General features: G+C 36.2%; 2 protein-coding genes across 5 annotated transcripts in view; one reads left to right on the forward strand and one right to left on the reverse strand.

The window, feature by feature from the left end:
* LOC100538338 (uncharacterized) overlaps positions 1-25,342 on the reverse strand; it is a 137,486-nt gene that overhangs the window by 66,936 nt on the left and 45,208 nt on the right. The window lies entirely within an intron of this gene.
* tbkbp1 (TBK1 binding protein 1) overlaps positions 1-25,342 on the forward strand; it is a 99,862-nt gene that overhangs the window by 39,554 nt on the left and 34,966 nt on the right. For both annotated transcript variants that reach the window (XM_073918549.1, XM_021472559.2), the window contains 3 exons: positions 7,579-7,820; positions 17,567-17,692; positions 25,042-25,146. In XM_073918549.1, the coding sequence (XP_073774650.1) occupies positions 7,596-7,820; positions 17,567-17,692; positions 25,042-25,146 (456 nt within the window). In that variant the 5' untranslated portion in view covers positions 7,579-7,595. The remainder of the gene's footprint in view (positions 1-7,578; positions 7,821-17,566; positions 17,693-25,041; positions 25,147-25,342) is intronic.

The raw sequence follows: 25,342 nt of genomic DNA on the forward strand, positions 1-25,342 counted from the left end.
ACTGTTACTAGTGCTGCTACTACTACTACTTCTGCTGCTACTACTGTTACTACTGCTACTACTGCTCCTACTACTACTGCTGCTGCTACTACTACAACTACTACTACTATTACTGCTGCTGTTACTACTACTACTTCTACTACTACTACTATTACTATTATTAATATAGTAATGATAATAACCTATCATTGCACAATAACTATAAAATAATAATAATAATAATAATAATAATTATAATAATTATATAAATTATTATTATTACTACTACCACTACCACTACCGCTGCTACTACTACTAAATAATAATAAACTATTATTGCTCAATAAATATAAAATAATAATAATAATAATAATAATAATAAATATTATTATTATTATTATTATTATCATCATCATCATCATCATCATCCTCAACATGACTACTACTACTACTAACAATAATAATAACCTATTATTGCTCAATAAATATAAAATAACAATAATAATATTAATTATTAATATTATTATCATCATCATCAACATTACTACTACTACTACTACTAGTACTACTACTACTACTACTAATAATAATAATAATAAATAACCTATTATTGCTCATTTCTATAAAATAATAATAACAATAAAAATAATAATGCATTAAGTATGATTTATTATTTCAGATGTATTAAATATTAAATAAAAAATAATAAATAATATAGTTTTAAACTAATAAATAGTTTAATAACTGTGAAAACTTATTAGTAGTAGAACAATTTAGTAGTATACATTCATTTTATTTTCGGCTAAGTCCCTTTATTAATCTGGAGTTGCCACAGCAAAATGAACCGCCAATTTATCCAGCATATGTTTTACACAGAGAATGCCCTTCCAGCTGCAATCAATCACAGGCTAGGACACACTCCTTCACACACATACACTACGGTCAATTTTAGCTTACCCAATTCACCTATACCACATGTCTTTGGACTGTGGGGGAAAACGGAGGAAACCCACGTGAACTCTTGGAACTCCAACTGACCCAGCCGTGGCTTGAACCAGCGACCTTCTCGCTGTGAGGTGACAGCGCTACTCACTGCACCACCGCATCGCCATAAATATTGAGTCGTATATTTAGTAGTATATTTAGCTATAAAAATAAACGCAAGAATATATTTCTGTTGTAAATTAAAGTTGCATTGTGAATAAACAAACTATATTTTAAAACAAAATGATCTGCATGCACAAATTTAATTTAATGAATTATATTAATTCTTTTATTATTTTAATGTATGTAAAGAGCAGCACTGACATTTTCCAATCTTTTCCAACAGAGAAAACCTTTTTTAAACTAAGACAATCATGTGCCTTGATTTTCATCAATGCAAAAAATATATACAGTACCCATGACTCCTCAATATGCTTACAAAAGCAGACGTCACACAACATGAGAGAAGTGTACTGTGCAGCACACAGAGTGAGAGAGAGAGAGAGGAAGAAAGAGAAAGCCTGATTGCGAACACACTTGCATTAATGCAGTGGCTCTGAATGTCTCTAAAGTGATATTCTTCCACCTACACGCATTCACACCTTCATCAGAACTGCATCTCTCTGCCCATGGCCTCATGCCTGAGCAAATGTATCAGGCTCGAGTGGGTGTTTTTCTGGATTGCCCTGAAGGATGAAGAGAAGGAGAGATCGAGAGAGAAACACCCAGGAAAAGGTCCAAGGCTTCTCTGTACGTTTTTTAGCACTGGTACGCAAGTAAATCAAAAATAGCTCACCAAGTAAGGAGCATCTGACTCATGTTGTGTGTGGTAAAATCTCCTCACACCTCCGTTCTTTATCAGATGGCGAACCTGATGCTGCACGCGGATCCATATCATCTTACTAAACAGTTTACAGTGGAGATGTTCTGTTTTTCTGCTTATCTCCGCATGTTTGTGTTTTGCTTCAGTGGCATCTGAATGGACAATAATTTTGTAATTAAGTAAATATTCGCGATTACAAATCTCATGCTTAGAAGTACAGCATATGCAAATTACATATGTGTTATACAAGCTCATATTTGCATTTTTGACATATAGAGTGATAAAAGACGTCACCGTTTTTCTCAGAAAACATATTTCTAAAGGTGCTGCTGGCTTGAATTTTTCACTGAATGTTGGTAACAACCAAAAGTATCCATATAGGCAAAGAAAACACAACTAAATAGTTTACAAATGAAGTTGTGGGTTATGAACTGACACAGGGAAAAAGTATTAAACACATGAAGAAAGGGAAGTGTGGAAAGGCAGTGAAAGCCCAATAAGCAGCTAAAATCTCTCAGTAGATATTCAGCAACCCTCTGCCCTTCATCATTGTAAATTCATACCAGCTGATTCAGTCCAATTTTTCTCAGCCTCCTGTGTGTAGGTTTAGTCATTTCACTTTTATAGACATTAATGGGTTGGTTTCATTGCATTAAACATGTAAAACTATATCAAAATTAAAGATAATATTGAACATACATATTTGTAATCCTACATTTATATTTGCACTAGGAAATATATTTTATATATCTGAAATCCAAATATGTCATTCATAAATTTTTGGCTTTGTCCCTTTATTCATCAGGGGTCGCCACAGCGGAATGAACCGCCAACTTATCCTGCATGTTTTACACATTGGATGCCCTTTCAGCTACAACCCATCACTGGAAAATCAAATGTCTTATACTATGTAATTTGCATATTATTATATTAAATTGCATATAACAGGGGTGTCAAACTCAATTCCTAGAGGCCAGGAAGTGACAAGCCCTGCACAGTTTAGTTCCAACTCTGCTCCAACACACTTACCTGTAGGTTTCAAACAAGCCTGAAGGACTCAATTAGTTTGATCAGGTGTGTTTAATTAGGGTTGGAATTAAACTGTGCAGAGCTGCGGCCCTTTTGGAATCTTGTACTTACATCTTGTACTACATGAGCACATTTCAGATCCCTTAAGATACAAAAACTAGCTGACCAGACGAAGGAACTGGCAAAAATTCAAAAACGGGTAAATACAAGGACAGGGTAGGAGTGCTAACAAGTGCTAACAAAAACGAACACAAACAGGAATCCAAGAATAATAGTAATACAAAAACTAGATAACCAGACAAACATACCAGACGTGAGAAACAAAATCCTAAGGCAACTTAAACAGAGAACAAGAGGGTTCATAAAGACAGGACTAAATGAACAAACACGAAACAGCTGTAACATAACAATCAGTAATACAAAGGATTATGGGAAATGAAGTGAAACTACAAAACAAACTACTGCCCTCAAGTGTCCAAACTAGGGCACTGCAACAGGTGTGATACATTTACACACACATTCATACATATGGCTAATTTAGTTCATCCAGTTCTTTTATAGCACATGTTTTCTGACTGTGGGAAAAATTGGAGCACCTGGAGAAAACCTTCACCAACACAGGAAGAACATGCAAACTACAGAAATTCCAACTGACTGGCACTCAACCTAGCGACCTTCTTGCTGTGAGATGACAGTGCTAACCACAAAGCCACCGTGCCACCCTGGCCTAATTCAGTGCATTAAATGAAACTTGCAAAAAAGAAAGTAAAATGTATGAGAGTTTTATAAAGTAAACCTAAAATAAAAATGACTCAACAATCGATTGTACTTTTACATAACTTAGTTAAAAAAATGACTCTGCTACATACTTGATATGTACTGTAAATAATTCCTGTGTGCAAAAACTCACGAAAGAAATATGAAATATGTTTATCTTATTGGTTCAGTATGTGTGTGAATAAGTGTTGAGTTTAAAACTGGAGAGATTGATCATGCTGTGGACACTGGACTCTGGAGACTGAAGGGCATGAAGAAAAGCCACAGGAGACTAATAGAGCTACAGTTTCATAAACACTGCTGTCTGACAAGACTTTTAGTAATTCTGTTGATTTATTTTGACAATATAGCTAGGTTTCAAAATCCTGGTTTCAGAATTCCTGTCAATGTAGTCAAGCTAGGCTTAATGATGCAAAATTTTAATCCACAGTATGCTCTTAAAATATATTTTGATACATTGATACATCTCAACACATTTAGGAGTGTGTGTAAAAAATTCTGTTTTTACCATACACCCACACAACACACACACACACACACACACACACACACACACACACACACACACACACACACACACACACACACACACACACACACACACACACACACACACACACACACACTTTTGACTGAAATTTTCACCAGATGTTGGTAACAACCAAAGAAATCCATATTTGCAAAGAAAACCAAACTAATTAGTTTACAAATTTAGTTGTGTGTAATAAAATTAAATTAACAAAGCTTTGAACACAAGAAGAAATGGAGGTGTTGAAAGGCAGAGAAAGCCCAGGCAGTTAGAAAGCAACACTCTGCCCTTCATCAGTGTAAATTAATATGAGCTCATAATATTAGCCAAATGAGAATCGTCTTTACGCTGCCATCATCAAAAATGCCTTTTATATAAAGTATTAAATACATTTGAGAAAATGTATGAAAAATGTACATTTTAGAAATATTATTCCCAGGAAAAAAAAAAAACATGTTCAATACTTATTTCCCCCAACAGTGTTGCCAGACACAGCTGAATTTTCCCAAATGCTGTCCAAATCCCGCCAAAATGTACATAAAAACTCCCAAAATATTAGATTAATATTTTATTTAATTTTAATTTATACAAATGGAAATTAACCTAGTTACTTTAACTGTCAAAATTTCTAACCATACAGCAACCAACACTAGCAGTCACAGAACCACAACATAACCAGGTCTCATAGAAACACTGCCCTCTTACCCACACACTGCACTTATGTTGGAGTATTGTTTACTTTCGTAAATTCATCCTATCTGGCGTTTTAAATTCTTTTGAACATGATCAGGTGCTGCTTGTCAACCAAACAATGCTTCTATGTTTGTTCTTGCTGTCAATTGTGAAACAAAAGTGATCGATAAAAGTGTCATGATAAAGCGCTGTGAGTATACTGTAACTCTTTAACAGCAGCACTGCATGATGTGCGTGCATGAGAGGGGGAGTCAGATTTTGATTAACTTGCCTTCATCTCTTGGGGGTGGGCCCACACAGTTTGCACTATGCACTGGTCACTACTGAATGAATGGAGTAGGAGCACACAGTTTTGTTTTGTTAAAAAGTTTTATTTTACTTATTATAAGTTTTTTATTTTAAGCATAAAAAAAGTTTTTTAAACCACCCAAACTGTGTCAACCTGCCTATGCCATTTTTTACTGGCACAATCAAATTCAAAACCGCCCAATCTGGCAACACTGCCTGCCAAAAAGTCAAAATTATAAGCTCTTCTATGAAATGTTTATTATTTTTTTAAATATTAATTGTAGCAGCAAGAACAGTTTTATAGTATTTCCCAATTTTTAAAACAATTTTAAGCCCCCTTTTTTTAGCCCCTTAAAAAAACCTTTTGATTAGCTACAGAACAAACCACTGTTATCCAATACCTTTCCTAATTACCTTATAATTTGACTATTCAACATAATAACCTAGTTTAGTACTGCAATTGCACATTAACCCAAATACTACTTATCTTGCAAAATAGATAGAAAAAACATTATGCACTGTCATCATGGCAAAGACAAAATAAGTTATTTATTAAATCTATTATGATTCTTAAAATGTGTTGAAGAAATCTCTCTGTTAGACAACACTTGGCAAATGATATTAAAATAATTAATTCCATAGGAGGACTAATAATTTTAACTTCAACTGTACATAAAGCCAAGAGACCATGGGTTTGGTCGTCTTTTAGTAAAACTATTGTTGCTTTATTTTGTAAATACTGTTGATTTTTCTTGAATATGCAAAATAACGTTGCACTCATTAAAATTTTTGCTGTATGAAATAACATTTGCACGAGTTATCTGTTAAAAACTGAAAAATAGCAATATTGAAACGAGCTTAGCAACTCACAGCATGCTATTTCCATTACTTATGAGTCACATCTGGTGTGTATGTGTGCAAGTGAGCACAAAGTATATATGACGCATTTACTGCCTATGTAGAGCGCTCCAAATCTGTCAACTATGAGGCTTCATTTGTTAGTACTGTATACCCCTTTAGAAGAAGACAGCTAGCCAGCTCATTAGGTATTAGAACAATGTTTACATGTGCCTTATCAATTCAAAAGGAATTGAAAATCATAGTCGAGTGCGAAGCGCAAGTATTTTTCTCCAAAACACTAAATGTATTGACTGAATCTGCTGCTCTTCTAAGAGCCTGAAAGAAATGGCATCTGTACAGGTGAAGCTGGCGATGGTTGCTAGGCGGTGATGTCACCCTCTCAGCAGCACAGCCTGTGCTTCGGTGAGGTCATGCTGCTTGCTCTCAGTGTCTCTGGCTTTTGTCCTCCTGCATAATTGATATCATCTCATTGACTGCGGTCAGTCCACATCGTCCCCCCAATAAAGCAAACATGTTAAGACTTCACAATGCAATTGCAGTACATTTTGAACCAGAAAAGATATGTAAAAGATAGCACATTTTGCATTTGCATAGAAAATGCTTAACTTTTGGTAGGATAACTTAATTAATACAGAAGTTAATCAATTAAGTTTTGCATTTGGGCCATTTTGAACATGGATACATAAAAATTCACCAATTAAACTATTAAAACTATGAAAACTATTAGCCCAGCTGGGAATTTTTAATTCTCTATATACAAATATTTCCCAGGTGATGGTTTAAAATGCAATGGAAATTTCACAGTATTTCCTATGATATGTTTTTCTTCTGGTGAAAGTCTTTTTTTTTGGCTGACATAAAAGCAGTTTAAAATTGTTTAACCATTTTTAAGGTTAATATAGTTAGCCCTCTTAAGAATTTGTTCTGTTGTTTCTTCATCGAACATCGAACTTCAGAATGCACTCGATTGCCTATATACGTCTGTTTGAGCCTGTTGACCGTTGCCTGCCTGATCATCCTGTTAATAAACCTGCGTTTGGATCCACACGTACAATGGCAACGTCCCCTTCACATAACAGAAACATTTAAAAACTTGCCACTTTTTTTCAAATTCACTCATTAATAATTAGCTTATTACCCTAAATACAGTGTAAATTAATAATAATAATAATAATAGTAATAATAATAATAATAATAATAATAATAATAATAATAATGTTTTGTACAAATAAAACTTTTTTTTTTTGTATAAATGTACTTCAAAGGCAAAAACAGTATCCAGATTTGCAGTGAATTATAAGGACTAGAGAAGCTAAAGCACATGTGGTTGACCATGAGAAAACCACTGATTGACCTTCAGTGAAAATGTTTTGTTTGGTGCGGTTTGGTGGTTTGCATGTATTGTACAATGGCCTAGATGTCATTACTAATAAGTGTTGTTGAGAAAGCAGATCATTATCGAAACTGCGGCTGAGATGGAGCTCATAATGGAGAGAGCATGACACAGAAAACCACTGAAGAAGTGAAGTGAAGAATGCAAGTGAAGATGAAAGAAGTCATGTTTGAAAGATGACTGTTTCACATAAACAACTGTTGTCTTCTTTTTCTCCATCAGGTTGAGGATCAGGTGTCATGGAGTCTCTCTTCGGGGGTCAGCTGGGCTTGTTGGGGGGCAGCGAGGGTCTGAAAGAAGACGGCTGCGGGGTGGGCTGGTCCAACTCTCCCTTATCAGACGACATGTATTCGGCCTCCCAATTCGCCCTCATCAGTGCCTACCAGGACATCAAGACCCGACTGGCTGGCCTCGAGCGAGAAAACGCAGACATCAAGCGAAAACTCAAGATTTATGAGATAAAGGTAGGAAATGGCTTAAAGATGCTTTAGTTTCAGATAGGAGATATCAGTGGAGGTCACCTTAAATGGCAGTGTTCTGTAAACATTAGTTTGTGTTCATCAGATATATTCAGGTTTGTACTTCTGCTAAAATGTGGCAATTTTAGATGCCTTTTGGCTCTTGTTTAATATTAAAGATTTACTAACCAATGCAGACCCTCTTGTGCTGTTGAACTTACTAGAAAGACTGAAATTATTGACGGACATACAGTTGTGATTATTGTGGCTGACCACATTATATATTGACTATTCAACCCAGGCTCATTCTGAAAATGTACTTCTATATACATTTCTGGAGAGCGCCAAATATGTCCTAGGAGGTAAGCTTTTTTGCAGTTTTTGTTGTCGCAAATCCACCAGAGGCTGCTGTGTATGCTTTTTGAGATCTCAAATTTCTCTCGCGAGTGCCATTCATGCCTGTTTTTATCGCATAAATCCACCAGAGGCCACTGTTAACTGACTGAATGACTGACCGATCGACTGGCCCACTCTTCTCCTTCCCTGAACCCAACCAATAGTGTTTTCAAAAGCACAGATTGACCAGCACCTACCCACTTCCCACTTTTTTGGGCTTTTGTTTTTGTTTTACGCGCTTTCTGGAAACTGTTTTTCATAGTCATAGTCAACTCCTCTCTGCATCTCAAGTCCATAGACGTACACGGTGAGCTAACTGGACCAATTGGTAACAGTGGGAAAGCTATCCATACGGAGGTAAGCCGTCAGCTGGTAGCTTTTGGTGTCATACCACTCCGTAGTCTTCATTTTAAAAATAAAATGCAGACATATGTACTTCTGGCTACATATTTCACGTTCTCCAGAAATGTATATTGGGCTACATTTTTTAGAATGAGCCTATGTTGCTTATATTTGTTGGAGTTTCTGACTTTTTGCTCTAAAGAAAACATCCAAAGTAAATTGTTAATGCTATTGAATTATTATGTTGACTATTTTGTTTTTTTTTTTAATTATACCATTTTCTTTTTTAAAAAAAGCTTATTATTATCTAATTTTTTTTTCATAGCTAATGCGTTTATGGACAGGAAACAACATTGTTTACAGACTGTTTTACTGATGTTTGTGTAGTTCTGATGTTCAGTCGTGTTTATTCCATGTTATAATGGCAAAAAGCAAAAGAGGTGATTAGTTTCAGCAACCCAATAACTCCAACAGTAATCCAGTAATTCTAACAGTTTTAAAATTTAATTGAGATGATCTGAAAAAGATTTCATATTAAAAGAAGTTGTTTGCTCATTAACAAAGACCATTCATGGTCCTATTTTTGTGAAAGAAAATGTAATTTCAAAAACCTTCCTGTTAAAGTATTGGAGTTGCCCATTGTTTGCGTTTAATTTGGACGGAATCCTGAAGTTTCTATAAAACACAATGATCTTGCTTTCTAGCTTGCTTTGAAAAAAATGCACAAAGCATCTTGTGTTTCAGCAGAAGCGAGAAAAACTTGATTAGTGACCTAGAAATAGTGCAGAATCTTACATTATTATTACGTAACTTTTGTTTATAGCTGTCAGCTTATTTCCAGGATAAAATGAAAAACACCCAAGTGTGGTTTCAGACTTGTGGATCAAACTTTTGATAAAATAGTCTGCTAACCCTAGGTGCTCATTAAAATATCAAAAAAGGATTGTCATTGTCTTTCAAATTACTCCAATTTAATTTATTTCAAATTAACATTATTAATATAAGTGTAGGGATGATACGTATTTAACTTGACATAGTTATCTAGTCAAAAGTGGGGTGTAGACTTCCTCATTAGCCCCAAATCCATTTGTCCTCTACCTCACTACTCATCTCACATTAACCCAGAGACAGTGACACGGTCACAGACACAATATATAGGGCACTTCATTAGAGAGGAGCACAGTATACCCACACACTGAGTGATAATATCTGTGTGGACGCAAATGCACACACACTGAGCGATTATGTCTTTGTGGAGCACAGCACTCAGAAAGAGTGCGAAGAAATCATTAAACCTACCACTCTGTGTATCAACAAACCTTCAATAGATCAGAAGGAGCCAGGCACACTAAGTTTGTGATATGAGGTCTATTAATCTGTGCTGTGCTGCTCTTTTAATGGTCTGGAGATTTATTTTTTCTTAAAAGTTAGCAAATCTCCCTGTTTTAACAGTTAGTTGTCACCACAGTTTTGAAAAATGCAAAAGTGGGCATAAAGTGATATGAGTACTGTCAAGTATGGTTACCCAGACTTAAGTTTGGATAATGTACTGAAATCAGGGGTTGTGTGCCTTGCTCAGGGGCACTTCAGCTGGGTATTGAAGATGGAGACCGGGAGTCGAACCTGCAACCTTTTGATAACAATTCCAACTCCCTAATGATTAGTCCACAATTGCCCCTTCATAAAATAAACATTACACCAAGGGTGACCAACCCTGTTCCTGGAGATCTACCATCCTGCAGGATTCAGTTGCAACCCATATCAAACACACCTGCCTGTAATTATCAAGTGCTGTTCAGGCCCTGATTAATTGGTTCAGGTGTGTTTGATCAGGGTTGGAGCTAAACTCTCCAGGAAGGAAGATCTCCAGGAACAGGGTTGAGCACCCCTGCATTACACTATGTCCTAACAACTTGCAATAAAGCAAGATTCCAGCAACAAGCAGTTTGATGTGACATGACAGAAACATTTATATATCAGAGCCATTCAGACGTGCAGAATAATGCACTACACTCCCAATAAAATGGTATTGTTTATAGTCTAATTATTACATATTTAACATATTAAATACATGCTGAGTGACTGATATTTGTTGGTTTGCTCTGAGTCACAGTTCAATAGTCAGTCAATACAAGCAATTATCCACAACAAGCTGACTGGCTTCTCTCACAAATGTGCACAAAGACATTGAGACTGGCAGAAATGTACACAGCCACCTCTGGTGGTTTTACAAGAAATGGCACTAGCTGAAATGGCATATTTGAGATCATCTAAATTATACATAGTTGCTTGTAGTGTGTTTGAGCAAAAAAAAAAAAAATAATAATAATTTTAAAAATCTATAAAAAAAACTGCAAGCAGACATAGCCCCGGGTACATATTTCCCGGTTCACAAAAATGTAGCCCTGGGCACATATCTTCAATGAGGCTGGGTTGGAAGAAGTTTGAGGTCAGAAACATATTTTAAATGAGGGATTGTTTACACAAAAATTACAATTCTGCATCATTCAAGTTTGGGTAACTATATGTTTTATATTCAAGGTTGTGTTTCAATTTCTGTTTCTACTGTAATATAGTTTAAAATGTAATGTATTTCACAATCCTTTGGAAATCATTCTAATATGCTGACTCACCCTTAACTTGTTCAAAACATATTTGAGTTTCTTTCTTCTGTTGAACACAAAAGAAGATACTTTGAAAAGGCCCTGTGACCTCCATAATAATTGTTTTCCTAGTATGAAAATCAATGGGCACCAGCAACCATCAAGCAACCATTCTTCAAAATATCCTCTTTTTATTCAACAGAAATTAGAAACTTTAGAGCTTTAAAACCACATGAGGGGGAGTAAATGATGGAGTAATTTTCATTTTGTGTAAATTAATCCCTTTAAAGCCCTATAATACATTGTTCCAAAAATATTAATCAGCAACCTTCTTAAATATTGGTAAGAAATGTTCTTTAAACAGTGAGTCAGCATTGAATGTTTCCAAAGGAATGTGTGAAATTAAAGACTGGAGTAATGATGATAAATCATCTTTACCATCACAGAAATACATTTGAATTATATAATAGAAGAAAATAAAATTGAAAATGCAACCTTTATGAGCATAATGCACTTCTTTTAAGAACATTACAAAAAATCTTTTGAGCCATATGCACTTATTCTTGTAGCCTGAAGGAAGAAGGAGGTTAGCATTGGTTACATTAATGCTAGACATCAAACATACAGAACTGCTTTTTGGTTTTCTTTCAAAATATAGTTCATGTTCGTCAGCACTAATATATGCTGTTGTCAGAGTTTTATGTTCAGCCATGTGCCGTTCAGTTGATTAATGACAGTGGTGTTACTGAACTCATCTGGAACTGTATCTGCTTCATGTATGATGCAGCTTTATTTATAGCCCAGTCGACATGTGAGCTGAGCTCCACATAAACAAGCATGCTCACTGTAATTAGCATGTCAAACCGCACAAACACACAAAGCCGCTCCTCTCCCCGTCCGCTTCAGATCCCGATGCGCTCCATCAAAATCAAAGGTTCTGTTAATCTTTAAAGATGAATGTGAATGAAGATGAGATTTTTATTTAGGAAAAAAGGAATAGCTTGTGTTTAAAATAATCAGTATTTTTGAGTGATAGCGCTGGAAATCAGTGATAAGGATATCTGGCAATCTTCAAGATTAATATACACTGCTAAAAAAATCAAGAGAAAATGTAATAATGTGAATGTTTGTAATAATGAAATGTCTATTTGAATATTTTTAACATGTAATTAATTTCTGCTATGTTTAAGTAAAATTGTCAAATTTTGAAAATATTTTTTGGAATTCAGAATTTTTAAACATTTTGAAAGTTTAGGTCAGCGTTAGAAGTTATTTTTTGTTTAAAATAAAATAGAAAAACAATGTAAAAAAATGGTAATCTTTAAAAAATACTATGGCCACCTGTGTCCAACATGCTTTAAAATATCTTAATTTATGTTCAAAACAAGACATTTATACAGGGTTAGAACAGGTGTAATCGTATCTCACTATAGTTGTTAAACATGACATTTAATTAATCTTGTCTCTATATAACGACTCTTTAGTCTTTTATATCTATCAGGTAACGTGTCACAGCATCAGAACACTGCTTTAATCTTTTGTTTTCACGCTTGTACACGTCAGATACTGTGGGTTGGTTCCTGTTGGTTGTGCATCTTTTTTACCAACCAAGTTTCTCAATGCCATTTTAATGACACAGATCACTCTGCCAATTCATGCCTGAATAGGTCCTGCAAAAAAGTGATTGATGTGGTAATTTGTGTGTAAGTTATCTTTATTTGTTTATGATTTTGTTATGGGAAAAACAATAATTATTCATAAATAATTCACCACCGCCTACAAAGACGATGCCATCATTCATTGCGATGTTTCACATTAGACATTGTGCGATGCCAAATTGGTCGACATTGCCCAACCCTAATACACACACAGCTGTTTGACACTTTTCTCTGCACCTAAGTCAGAAAAGGACCACAGACAACAAGCACATCACAAAATGCTGAGGGTTTTTTCTCCATTCAGCGTGCGGTATTAATTAAAGCAATACTCTTCCACCAGTCTGTACTTACTCATACTCACTTCCAATACCTCAGTTTGTCACGGGGTCATGAATGAAATGTTTCTGAATATAGATGAAAAACCCAAATTAAAAATTAAACACCCGAAATGATATGAAACTCTGGAGGAAACGTGGATGGTGGTGGATGCATTGGCGATAATCCATCTATGTGCTATAACATGTAAAACAGGATCATAAAACGAACATTCAAAAAACTCATGTAAACACCTTAATCATATTATTGTCTTATTCAGATTAAGACAATTCTTTTGATAACTGATGTCCATGTAAACAGTCACTGTTTTAAATCATGCATCCTTAGAAAACAGGAAATGGTGGAGTTCCCAATTGCTGTTTGAGTAAATTTAACAGTTTGTTTGTTTTTTTTTCAATCAAAATATGTTGTGATTGGTGTCACTGGGATATTAGATAGTAGAATGGTACAGTATGAAGTCAGATAACACATCGGCAGCACAATGCTGTTGCTGTGCAGTAACCAACTCAACAAGGTGCACAGCTGGTTCGTTTGATGTGATCTCTGGGTACAACTAGGTAGTTTGGGCTGCTGCCAAGTGTCTAGTGAGCTGCAGGTAGAAGATGCTCCAGATTGGGTATGTTTAAAGCTTTTTGGTTCAGCTCTGCCCATAAAAATGCACATACACGCATCGTTGACGTCTGCTTCTGAAGAACAGCTGTTTTTGCAGAAGGAGAAAGAGAGATAGAGAGATGGAGAGAGAAAAAGAAAGAAAAAGAGATTGAGAAAGGCTCCAGGGCTCTGCGTTCAATATGGCTCACTGCCTAGTAAAGGGCTAAACGGGGGGGAACAAATGCACACAACTCTCAAAGCTCGTAGGAGTAGAAATACATGAGATCCAGCACATCAAAGCACAGAGCATCTAGTGATGCCAGCAGTGAGGTAGATGATGATGCAGGAGATGAACTTGTAGCCTATAAGTGCAGAGACTAAATGGAAAGATACATGGAGAGTTGAAATGGAAAGTGACTAATGTGTGTGTGTTTTATATATATGTAGGGTATAATCATCGGATTGCTGGTCACAAAAGGATTTTACATGCATGTTGTGGAGCGTGATTGCCTCTACGTAGTGCATTTAAAAACTTTTAATGCACAACAAACCATTGATTATCCTGATTATTACTTAGTAGTTTGCTAAGTTATTGACAAGTTAAACTAGTTTATGAAAATTGTCAGTTATGACATTTTTAATCTCCTAGTCCCCACATTGAATTAGCAGTCAGAGTGAAGGTTTGTGCGAGAGAGATCATAGGCTCTATTTTTGTGATCTAGGCACAAAGTCTAAAGCACATGGTGTAAAAGCATTAAGGGAGTGTCTGAATCCTTTTGCTCATTTAAGGACAGAAATATACAGTTTGCGCCCTGGTGCATGGTCTAACAGGGTTGTGCTTATTCTCTTAATGTGGGTGTGTTTTGAGCATAACGTGTATTAAACCAATCACAGTCTCATCTCCCATTCCCTTTAAGAGTCAGTTGTGTCGTACTATGGCACATTTGCTATTTCCATGGTGAGCGTTGTAAGTGGAAAATCTGAACACTTCACTAGAGAGAAAACATGTTAAACAGACCATCTGCAGCATGAGGATAAAGAATGAGCCTCCATTCGGCCTCTTTACCTTCTCTTTACTTTACTTTTACTCCTTTACTTTTGTGGATGAGATAAGAGTGGAAACTAGAGACATCCATTAGCCTACATATTTATTTTGGTTAAATTCAAGGATTTGTTTCAAAACTATTTCTAAATTCAGTTCTAATTTCCAGAAAACAAATAAATGAACAATATTAACGAAGTGTGGTCAAAAATGTATATCCAAACACACATCATATTCTTATATTCTTTAATACTACTACTAATAATATTATACTAATGCAAATTGTTATGAATAAGCAAACGTGCAAATGACAATGGGCATATCTAATAGCTGCACAAATGTTTAGCTGCTCTCTTTGCAAAATTTAAGCATATTTACTAGTTGGTTAATCTCCATCGACTCCCTGGTAAAGCAAGTCTGTGTCCTCAAGATTACACAGAGGAATAAAGGGCTCTGCCAGCAACTGTCACCGATTTGCTATAGTAAACTGAGGTTACTACATTGTAAAAAGTTATTAGTTTACTTAAAGCAGTGAGTAAATGCATTCCTTTAAGTAAATGAATTTTGCTTAAATAAAAAAAAACATGTAATTTTTTGCTCAAATTTAAAATGTTAAAAGTTAAGTCAACTTTACCGTTCCGCTCTGTTGCAACAGATTTACTCACTTCTTAAAAAGTTTACTTGTTGCTGTTAAGGAACAAGTAAATGAACTAATTGCTTTTTACTGTGTAGCTATGTTTTTGGGGAAGAACATTTATTTTGAACTTTGAACAAAACTGACCGGAACTATTTATGTTTTAAACAATTTTATTACACACAGTCGAGTCAATCAAAACCAGGAATTTCAACAGACCAAATAAATGTATATAAATATGCATATGCTATGCATGTCTTTGAACTTTTATAAGCTGTTTATACATATAGAAAATTTTTAGTCTCAAAAACCAACACAATCTCATGGCAATTCATAACTTTTTGATTTGGTGGCTAATTCATATGAATTGGTACAATCTCATTACAATTTAGTACAATTTGCTTATCCCCCTATGATGGTTGGGTTTAGGGGCAGAGTTTGGTGTCACGCCTCCTTTTTAAAATCATACATTTTCATACAACTGAACTCGTATGAAATAGCCACTAAACTGACAAAACGTAAAATAGTTACATTTTTGTTTGTGAAATCAGGCTGCAAAAACTACAGAGAAAAAACCCCAAGAGATATTCTTTATAAAAGTCAATTGACTAAATCGTACCTTCCCTAAATGCCTCATTTAAAAATGCCTAATCTACCTCAAATCTACACTAGTGTGTGGAAAGATTGTCAACACACAGCCCAAATGTATATCCAAAGAAATCTGGTGTAACTTTTGTATTGTTGCTGACTGAGCCATGGCATTGTTTCACAAAACCTTACCAATCAGTTATGTTCTACTCAAGTTGCGCTAATGAAGCTGATTAATCAACTTGATCATCTGCATATTTTGAATCAAATTCATCAAATTGATAAGGTAGTAAAGGCATAACATTTCTGTCACACACTGAAGGCATTCAGCAAATCACAACTAAATGAATAAATGGCCAATCAGAGCACAAAACTCAGAATGATGAGGTTTTGTAAAAATCAATGCTTTTTAGAAAGGAGGGGCATCAATAAATAGTAACAGTAAATATGTATTACACCAAATTACACCAAAAACCATTATTATTTTCAGCATGACTTTAAAGTCCTCATACAATAAAAATGTACACTGTTTGCTTTGTAAGGTCACAAGCTGTTCTTGAGGTGAATAGAAAACCATCTGGAGATTTCTGACATACTGTTTTCAACACACTTTGCTACACAATTCTGATTTCTCATCCTATTTATGATGGATTGTGATACAAGGACAGCCTTGTGTATCCAGGGCTCTGTTCAGCCCAGACAAAACACTGCAAAACATTTTTAAATGGAAACAGTTATGCGTTGAACACCCTGTACTGGTGATGCAAGAGTTGCAACTTTGGCAGCAGAAAAGGCCATTCTTGGTGCTCTTTTCGAAGAAACCCAATTAATTATCTTTTAGGAATCAATACTACTTTTTAATACCTTGTAATTTCTTACTCATTTCTATGTAAAGTATTTAAACATTATCATGGTTAAAATTGGTAGACATATTTAACACACTCTCCAAAAAAAAAAAAAAAAAGACAAAAACATAGCTCAAACCCCAGGAAACAGTATAGTTCAACACTGGTTTGAGCTTGAATTTGCCTCAGACTTTTACACTTGCAGCAACTCTTTGCATCTTTCATTAATAAAGCACACTTGACTGAAATGTTAAGCAACCAATCACAGTTCATTTTGCTCAGTGTCATGTGTAAGGAAATACAAATATAATATTGATGTCCTATGAATAAAATTGTTATTTAAAGTCTACTATAACTGCCTTTTCTTCCATAGTTTTTAGTCATTACAGGTTTATTTCCTATTGGACTATTAAAGAATGTGACCCACGTGTCTCATGGAAATACTGTAGAAATCAGTCAATCAGATTCTAAATTCAGGTGTTCACCCATCATTCCACTGGAAGACTGAGACTAATGCATATAATGCCCTATTAAACCAGATTGCTAGTGGTTAGTGAATGTCACACTGTTTTTAGCACCACAATTGGCACAACTATCTACTGAACCCTAAATAATTGAGTTTAATGGTTTGGTTTAATGTTTTCTGCCTGTGATGACCCATATGTTCTTTTTTGTGTGTGTGTGTGTGTGTGTGTGTGTGTGTGTGTGTGTGTGTAGTTCCCCATGATAAGCGAGTTTGGAGAGGACAGAAACTCCTACTGCTCCTTCGAGCCCAAAGACACAGCACTACTTCAGTCAGAGAATGGCAGTCTGCAACAGAGAGTCAACATGCTGACCCTCGAGGTGAGACTACAAACACAAATATGTACAAATAAACAATTCAGAGAACAAGACAGTTCATCCAAAAAAGGACAATGGAAGTCAATAGCTTGGTTTCTGTTCTAACATGAAGCAAATCATTTCAAAGTAAAAGTCCCAAATGCAAATTAGGTGCATTTCTATCAAGCTGTTAGAGTGGCTGTCTGTAGTATTGGTAACCTAGTAACCAACAGTAATCAAGGCAAGCCCAATGAAGTCACCTGGGTGTAATGTTTACCATGTCAGTCTTTTAAGCAAATGTGTTTTCATCCGCCATTTAGGCTGCATTTACACTGCATGGTTCAAGTGACCCAATTCCACTTTTTTTTTTCTCCCATGTGGCACAGATCGGATATAGCCCTCGTACATGTAAGCACGGGAAAAAAATCACATAGATTCCAATTTACTCAAATCAGATTCAGGCCGTGTTCATATGTGGAAAATTATCTGATATGAATTGGATCTGTGTCCTCGTGTTTGAAGTGTAAGCAGGTAGATCAGATTTTTACCTGTCAATGCGAGCTGCATGTCATAAGTGCAGTTTATTTATGAACTAACTTTGAAAGGATCACGTGCTTATGATCAACACGGCTGGCACCACATTAGCTTCGTAATCTACCCTAATAAATAGATGATTACGTACGCATTATAAATAACCAGAGCTTTTCACTCCAGTTATCTTCGTCTTGAAGTTTCCACCTTTCCTTCGCACCCTTTTTTCCGATAGGGCGACACGGCGGTCTAGTGGGTAGCACTGTTGCCTCACAGCAAGAACAGCGCTGGTCCAACCTCCTATCAGAGGCCGGTTGGCGTTTCTGTGTTGAGTTTACATGTTCTCCCCTTGTTCGCGTGGGTTTCCCCCTGGTTCCTTTATTTTCCTTCCACCGTCCAAAAACATACACTATAGCCAATCGACTAATCCAAATTATTACCTAAGAAAACCTTAATTTACACTTCTCACACGATGACAAGCAGCGGAGTTTGAGACCTACCTGAGATCCCCCTTCTAACGGGAGGGAGCCCTGGGCTCGAGGATATTACAAGCTCAGGGCTCTCTCCCGGAACAGCATGCCAATTACACTTTGATCATCAGCTAAGAGTGAACTCTTGAAAAACCCATAGCGAATGACGTCAACTCTGACGCTTTCATTTTGGAACATACTTCAGCAGATTCCCAAACCTTAAAGGGTCACGAAACACCAAAACACATTTTTTGAGCTGTTGACAGTCGTATATGTGTCCCACACTGCTAAACACTATTAGGACACCTATATTTCACTGAAAAGTGTAAATTGGTTGTTTTTGCGTTATTTCAAGCAAATTCGTACTTCCGGTTTAAAACTAATTTTTGAAGCTGCGTCACGGTCATGACATAATAGCGTTGTATTCCAGCGTGCAGACTGGGCGTCTGTGCCAGAGTGAGTCTTATTACGTCTTACAGTGAGATGCATTAATGCATGAGTAAGGCTTGGTTCAAACCAATCAGCACGCTCTATTGTGCAACTTCATTAATATTCATTAGTGTCACCGTATTTACACGACAGAGACGCCACGTTGTGTTGGCAAAACAAGCGTGAAGTGTTGCTTTTATAGTTTGCTGCCGTTAAGTTTCGTTTTCATTTTCTCTCTGTGAAAGCTCATCTGGAGTCATGTGTGGATTAACAGTGTACGCGACGCTCGACAACAATAACTTATGTGTCTAAGGAGGATTATTGTTTTACCTGAGATCTATAAACTTGTTAGCACCACAACCAAACTTTAACCTCGTGTAGGGTTTTTTACATTATTTAGTGACCGGAATAACACACGTGGCTTTCTGACGCTACCTGTCGTGTGCATCTAAGTTTCCGGGAAATGCGGAGGGTTTTTTTCTCTCATTCGCCGTGGGGTATCAAACATTGCATGAAAAATACACGCTTAGAGCAGTTCCTCGAATCAAATATGAATCAAAGAGCCAAACTGCAGTTAAAGTCCAACATTTAATAATTTGGCAAATAATTCGACTACAGATGTCCATGTAGGTTAAACACCATCACTTTCTCCTGTGTGTTTATTTTGACTCTGAAACTCGCGCGTGCCCAAATAGACACTCCCACACCCTCCCACTTAAGTTCCTCCGACACCCCTAAACAGAGCTGGACACGCCCACTTTTCTGACTTTTTCCAAAGTAGAGGTGTGAAAACACCCTGCTGAAACGAGAGGGTTTCATGGCCCTTTAAATCTCCTACATGTCGACTAAATGTTTTTATTTGTCATTATATATGAAATATAAATGAGAGCGCAACGTCTGCCACCTAAACAATATAGGCTAGACTAAAACTGTTGAATACATCACATGCATAAATCATGCCATGAACATTACATTAAGATGCCTACTGGTTTAAAAAGGCCTAGATTAAAAGATGGCCAAATGAAAACTTTTCTGTCATAAACTGTTGTAAAACAACTTTATCAAAAAGAATAAAAAAATAAATAAAAATTAAATAAATAAAATCAACACTGCGAACAGATTAAATACAGTAATGAAAAAAAGGGCACTCTTTAATTATCAGCTGTCAGTCAGCACCCACTCTTCTTTTCTTGCTCAATGCGCCTTTTGCCTTGTGCCATGTAAATGCAGACAATCGGATAAGAGTCACAAAATGGGAATTGACCATCGGGATCTACAGTGTAAATGCAGCCTTAGTGTATTAACTTTATTTGCTCAAGTGCAAATTAAGCCACCTCAAGTTAGCATAAAATAAGGGATTTTTATTTGAAAGTAGACACTTCCATCACTCATTTCTCATGCAATACTTCAATATGTGCATTAACACTGATGTAAACCCAATCTGCTTGTCAAGTTGTGACATATTGGTGACATACTGCATGGAATACTTTTCCGAGTCCAAGCCACTACTTATTTGAATTGAGAAAATACTAATTTATGACAACTTCTTAGTCAAACATTAAAGTGAATTTTAAATAAAACCACGGTGTACACATCAGTTTCTAGGATTGCTGCATCACAAATACCAACATTTTAACAATTTATAAAAAATCAATCACTTTCTGGCCATCAGATATTAGGCATGGATATACCTGTATATATATATATATATTGCGATCATGATTTTCTAAGGTATTACATTGCTTTGTAAACGTTTATTATTACCATTTGTTGAGTCACCCCATAGTTTGGTAGAGCGCTCAAAACGGCTTCACATGACGTCACACTTAACAAGTGGATGGCTAACAATACTCAATGTATTGTCAGGAGCCATGGGTATTCATTTTGTTTTGCCTGTGTGTATATTTTTGACTCTCAAAGTACTGATAGCTATTAGCTTTTATTTTATAAATCACAATTATGATTGATTTAATAAATCACCATGTTTTCATTTATAAATCTTATTGTTATTTTGAAAGAGAAAAAAAAATCACCAACATTTGGGATGACCTTATGGTAAAAAACAGCCAATTTTAGTTTTTGTTTGAACTATCCATGTTATGGATAACATTTCATCTGCAAATTTCCAATAATATCGTCTTATATTGTGATTTGCCTTTATTGGGTTGTAATTTTGGATTACACATCACAAAGCAGAAAGATTAGAGAGGAAATACGATTACTAATGTAATAAAGGACAACTTTAAAAGCCCAGTCATTCCTGATAAAGGCCTTACGTAATCTAGAGCACAAAGTGTTTATTATTTTTTTTTGCGTGCCTAAAGCCTGCTTTCAATCGTCTCTCCCGGCTGGCTGTGATGTGGAGTGTAAATGGGAAGATCATACTCTCTCTCTGCATCTCTCGGCTCATTGCCTGGTGAAGCGTCTCATTAATTAATGATGCTTGCTATGTGTTTCCATAGTCACCCAGCAGCCTTCCCTCCGTCGAAGAGACAGATTTCTCTTTGTCATCTGTTCTTCTCTCTCCCACACCTCCCTCGCTTTTGCTGACGTTTGGTACTTTGTGTATTTGTACGCTGCTTATTCTTCCCCACCCTCCTAGCTTGACTGTGGCCTTCCTCCTCGATTCGTGTCTTATTGCATTTCGTTCTTCACTTTTTTTCCCCCCAACACCCAGAGCTTAGCAGTCATGAGCTGTCGCTGAGATCTAATGCAGCGCAATTGGAAGTAAATACCCTGTTCTGCTATTTTTCTGAAAATAAGCTACAATTATCTGTGAAGGCAAAGGATCACCGCAGAGAGGTGCAGTATAATTGAAGTACATGCTTATGTGTCTGTATTAAAATGAAAGTGCTGGCAACAACATGAGTGCATTTGTTTCTTTTTTTATATCAGGCAGAACACCCTCTGTCTGTAATGTTTTTATTTTACGTACATTTTCTTAAGTGCTTTTAGCGACAGGCAGTTTGTCCGAACATGAAACCTGAACAAGTAGCATGACAAGTTGACAGACCAGCCATTCAATGTCGAACAATTTGTTGATCTGCTACAACCTTTTTTTTTCCTTTCTTGTAAACATAAACATGTTTTTCTGTTGCGGATTTGTCACCAGGATGATAAACTGACAGGTTGTCAGAATTTGACAAAACATAGCTGTGGGTCTGCATGTAGCCTATACAGGACTGTATGCCCCTAATAATCAAGATATGCCCCTGTATGTAGAAGATTACTTCATTGAAGGGCACCTACGATAAAAACAATCTTTTGTAAGCTATTTGGACAGAACTGTGTGTAGGTATAGTGTGTACACAGTCATATTGGGGTGATATCAAGACACTAAGTCTCTTTTTTAAAATTTTCCTGACATTAAAATAGGATCTAAATCCCTCCCATTTTGAGGCCCACTGCAATGTGACATAACAGTGCAGTTTCCATGCCCACTGAATTGATTGACAGCCACAAAACATTGTAACAACATTGTGTGTCTCATTGTTGCAGAAAGGCTTGAATTAGCTCCACCACAAATACATCAAATAATGATTAGAAAAGTTCTTACTGTAGTATTTCTCACAAACATTACGAGAGATCTGCTTCCTTCATGTCTGTCACTGTGCTGTTTATCTGACGCAGACATTGAGGCACACCCTGACAGGCACGTGGAAACCAGCATTAAAGGCACAGGCAACAAAAACAGCTACATAGTTGTTTAGAGCAGAAAATCCAACATTCTGAAAGGTATAATAAATAATCTGATAGGTGTTTTGTGCAAAAAATTTACAGACACATTCTGGAGACACAAAAGGCTTATCTTACATCTTGAAAAGGGGTAAAATAGGTGCCCTTTAAAATAAGAACTGGTAACAATTTACTTGAAGGTGGTGTTCATAAAATTATCATGAAACTTTTATGATCATAACATGTCACATCATGATTACGAAGAAGATTTTATGCGTCTTGAGGCCATTGTAATTGTGTCATGAATGTTATAACATTTCATATTTTTCATGATCTTAACTACAGTGGTAAATATTGAATTGTCATTAAATGTCATTAAAAATCTTGAAGTATTAAAGAAGCTGTTATACAATTATTTGACAGAGTATTGACACAAAAACCTAATGACAAATTCAGTTTGTTTCACTGAAACATCAGAAAAATATTCATAGGTTTATGACAACATAGGCTCATTCTGAAAAAGTAGCCCTATATATATTTCTGGAGATCGCAAATTATGTAGCCAGAGCTACGTATGGCTGCATTTTGTCTTTAGAATCAACGATACGAGGCAATATGACTCCATTCCTTTTCGTGCTAACTAGCTGACCGCTTACCTCCATGTGGACTCCTTTCCACTGTCACTAGTTTGTGCAGTGGCTCGCCACATACGTCTGTGGACTTGAGTCGCAGAGAAGAGCTGACCGTGACGATGGGGTTCGAGTCTGGTGAAGAATGATTCCAGAAAGCAGGTAAGACAAAAACAAAAGCCAAAAAATAAAACAAACAAATAACAGGGTGAGAATGTGGTAAAAACAGAAAATGTGGTTAAAATCAGCGGGCTTTTTTTTCTGGAATTCTTTTGAAAACAATGTCGGTTGGGTTTAGGGAAGTGGGTGAGCCAGTGAGTCTGTGCTTTTAAAGACACTATTGGTTGCATTTAGGGAAGGAGGAGGGTGGGTCAGTTGATCGGTCAGTCATTTAGTTAGTTGACAGCAGTGTCTAGTGGATTTGAGCGAAATGGGCAGGCACGAATACCACTCATGAGAGAAATTTGAGATCTGAAAAAGCATACACAGCGGCCTCTGGTTGATTTATGAAAACAAAAACTGAAAAAAGTAGCTCCTTGTATGTATTTGGTTCTCTCCAGAAATGAATATAGGGTTACGTTTTCAGAATGAGCCTGGGTTGGTCAATAATATTGACCTCATGACAATCATGTTTATGACAGATTTCTGACAATGTTATGCTGTGTTGGTAATGTCAAATTGTAATGACAAAATAGATTGTGATGTATCTGGTTGTGTCCAGTCTTCATAAAGACATCTTCAACCATGTAATCTTTGCATTAAAAAATGACTCAACAGAGCGAATGACACTTAATGAAAGTTGTCATAATGATTATGCAGGTATCATGACAGTCTTATGAACAACCTTCAAAAGGAAAGTGTCAACTGCTTGGGTGATGAAACTTGTAGTGAAGCTAACACTATGAGACTCCTAAGAACATATACAGTCTATAATGCTGACAAAAAAATAATAATAATTGAGAAAATGAGAATGTTACTACACCTGCGTTTGCCAAATGTTACAACAGCTTGTCATTATACAGCCAGAAGACATCCCAACTGTCCTTGTAATTCAAAGTGCTTATTAAACATGCCATTATGCTTTGATAAGAATCTAAAATGCAAAAAGATTTATGTGAGGATAATACATTTGAAAACATCATAAGATCTGTGAGGTCCCCCAAAACTGAAAAGTCTGTCATCTTTCACTCAAACTCATGTTGTTACAAACTCATAAGACACATAAAATATTTAATAACTTTGAGAGATGTTTGTCCCTCCAGGGAAATTACATTCAACCCAATCTCTGATGCTTCAAAACAATTATAAAGAGGTCATAAAATAAGTTGTTTACTTCATGATCATGAGGAAAAGATTAAGGTATTTATTCACAGTAAAACACTTGAGCAAATTTTAGTATCAGCAAGAACTAATTAGTTTCTCATGTGTCAAACAGATTTGGTTCTACAATTCTTAATCTTATAGCATCACTTAAGGTTTTTAAAAGACCAATGACGTTTATCCCTTCATGTCAAGTTCTGACCACTTTAATTTACACAAATTTACTTTTTAATTCCTTTATTAAAGTTTTGGGTAAAGATTGTTTCAGTAAGGAGATACAAACGTCTCAGATTTGTAATGATGCATGTCTGTTTTCCAGCTCCAAAAGAGCAAAGAGCGTGAGGAGCAGCTTGAAGATGTCATTCAGGCTTATGAGAAGATCCACATGGAGAAGTCCAGCCTTCAGCGAGACCTGGACAAGATGGTAAGAGCTCTTGTAACACATCCGTGCTAAGTTTGGCTGCCGAGCGGATGGGCAGTTGCGATAATTAGCCTCTCCATGTGCTTCAGGCTTTAATCCAACCAGGTGTCCACTTGATTAATCTTGTACCGAGCATACGTCCTATAACTGGGCTCCATGAATGTAATTGGCCTCTCATATTACCCAGCCCAGGCTTAGC

Source organism: Danio rerio, chromosome 12 (assembly GCF_049306965.1).
Source record: "Danio rerio strain Tuebingen ecotype United States chromosome 12, GRCz12tu, whole genome shotgun sequence".
Lineage (NCBI taxonomy): Eukaryota > Metazoa > Chordata > Actinopteri > Cypriniformes > Danionidae > Danio > Danio rerio.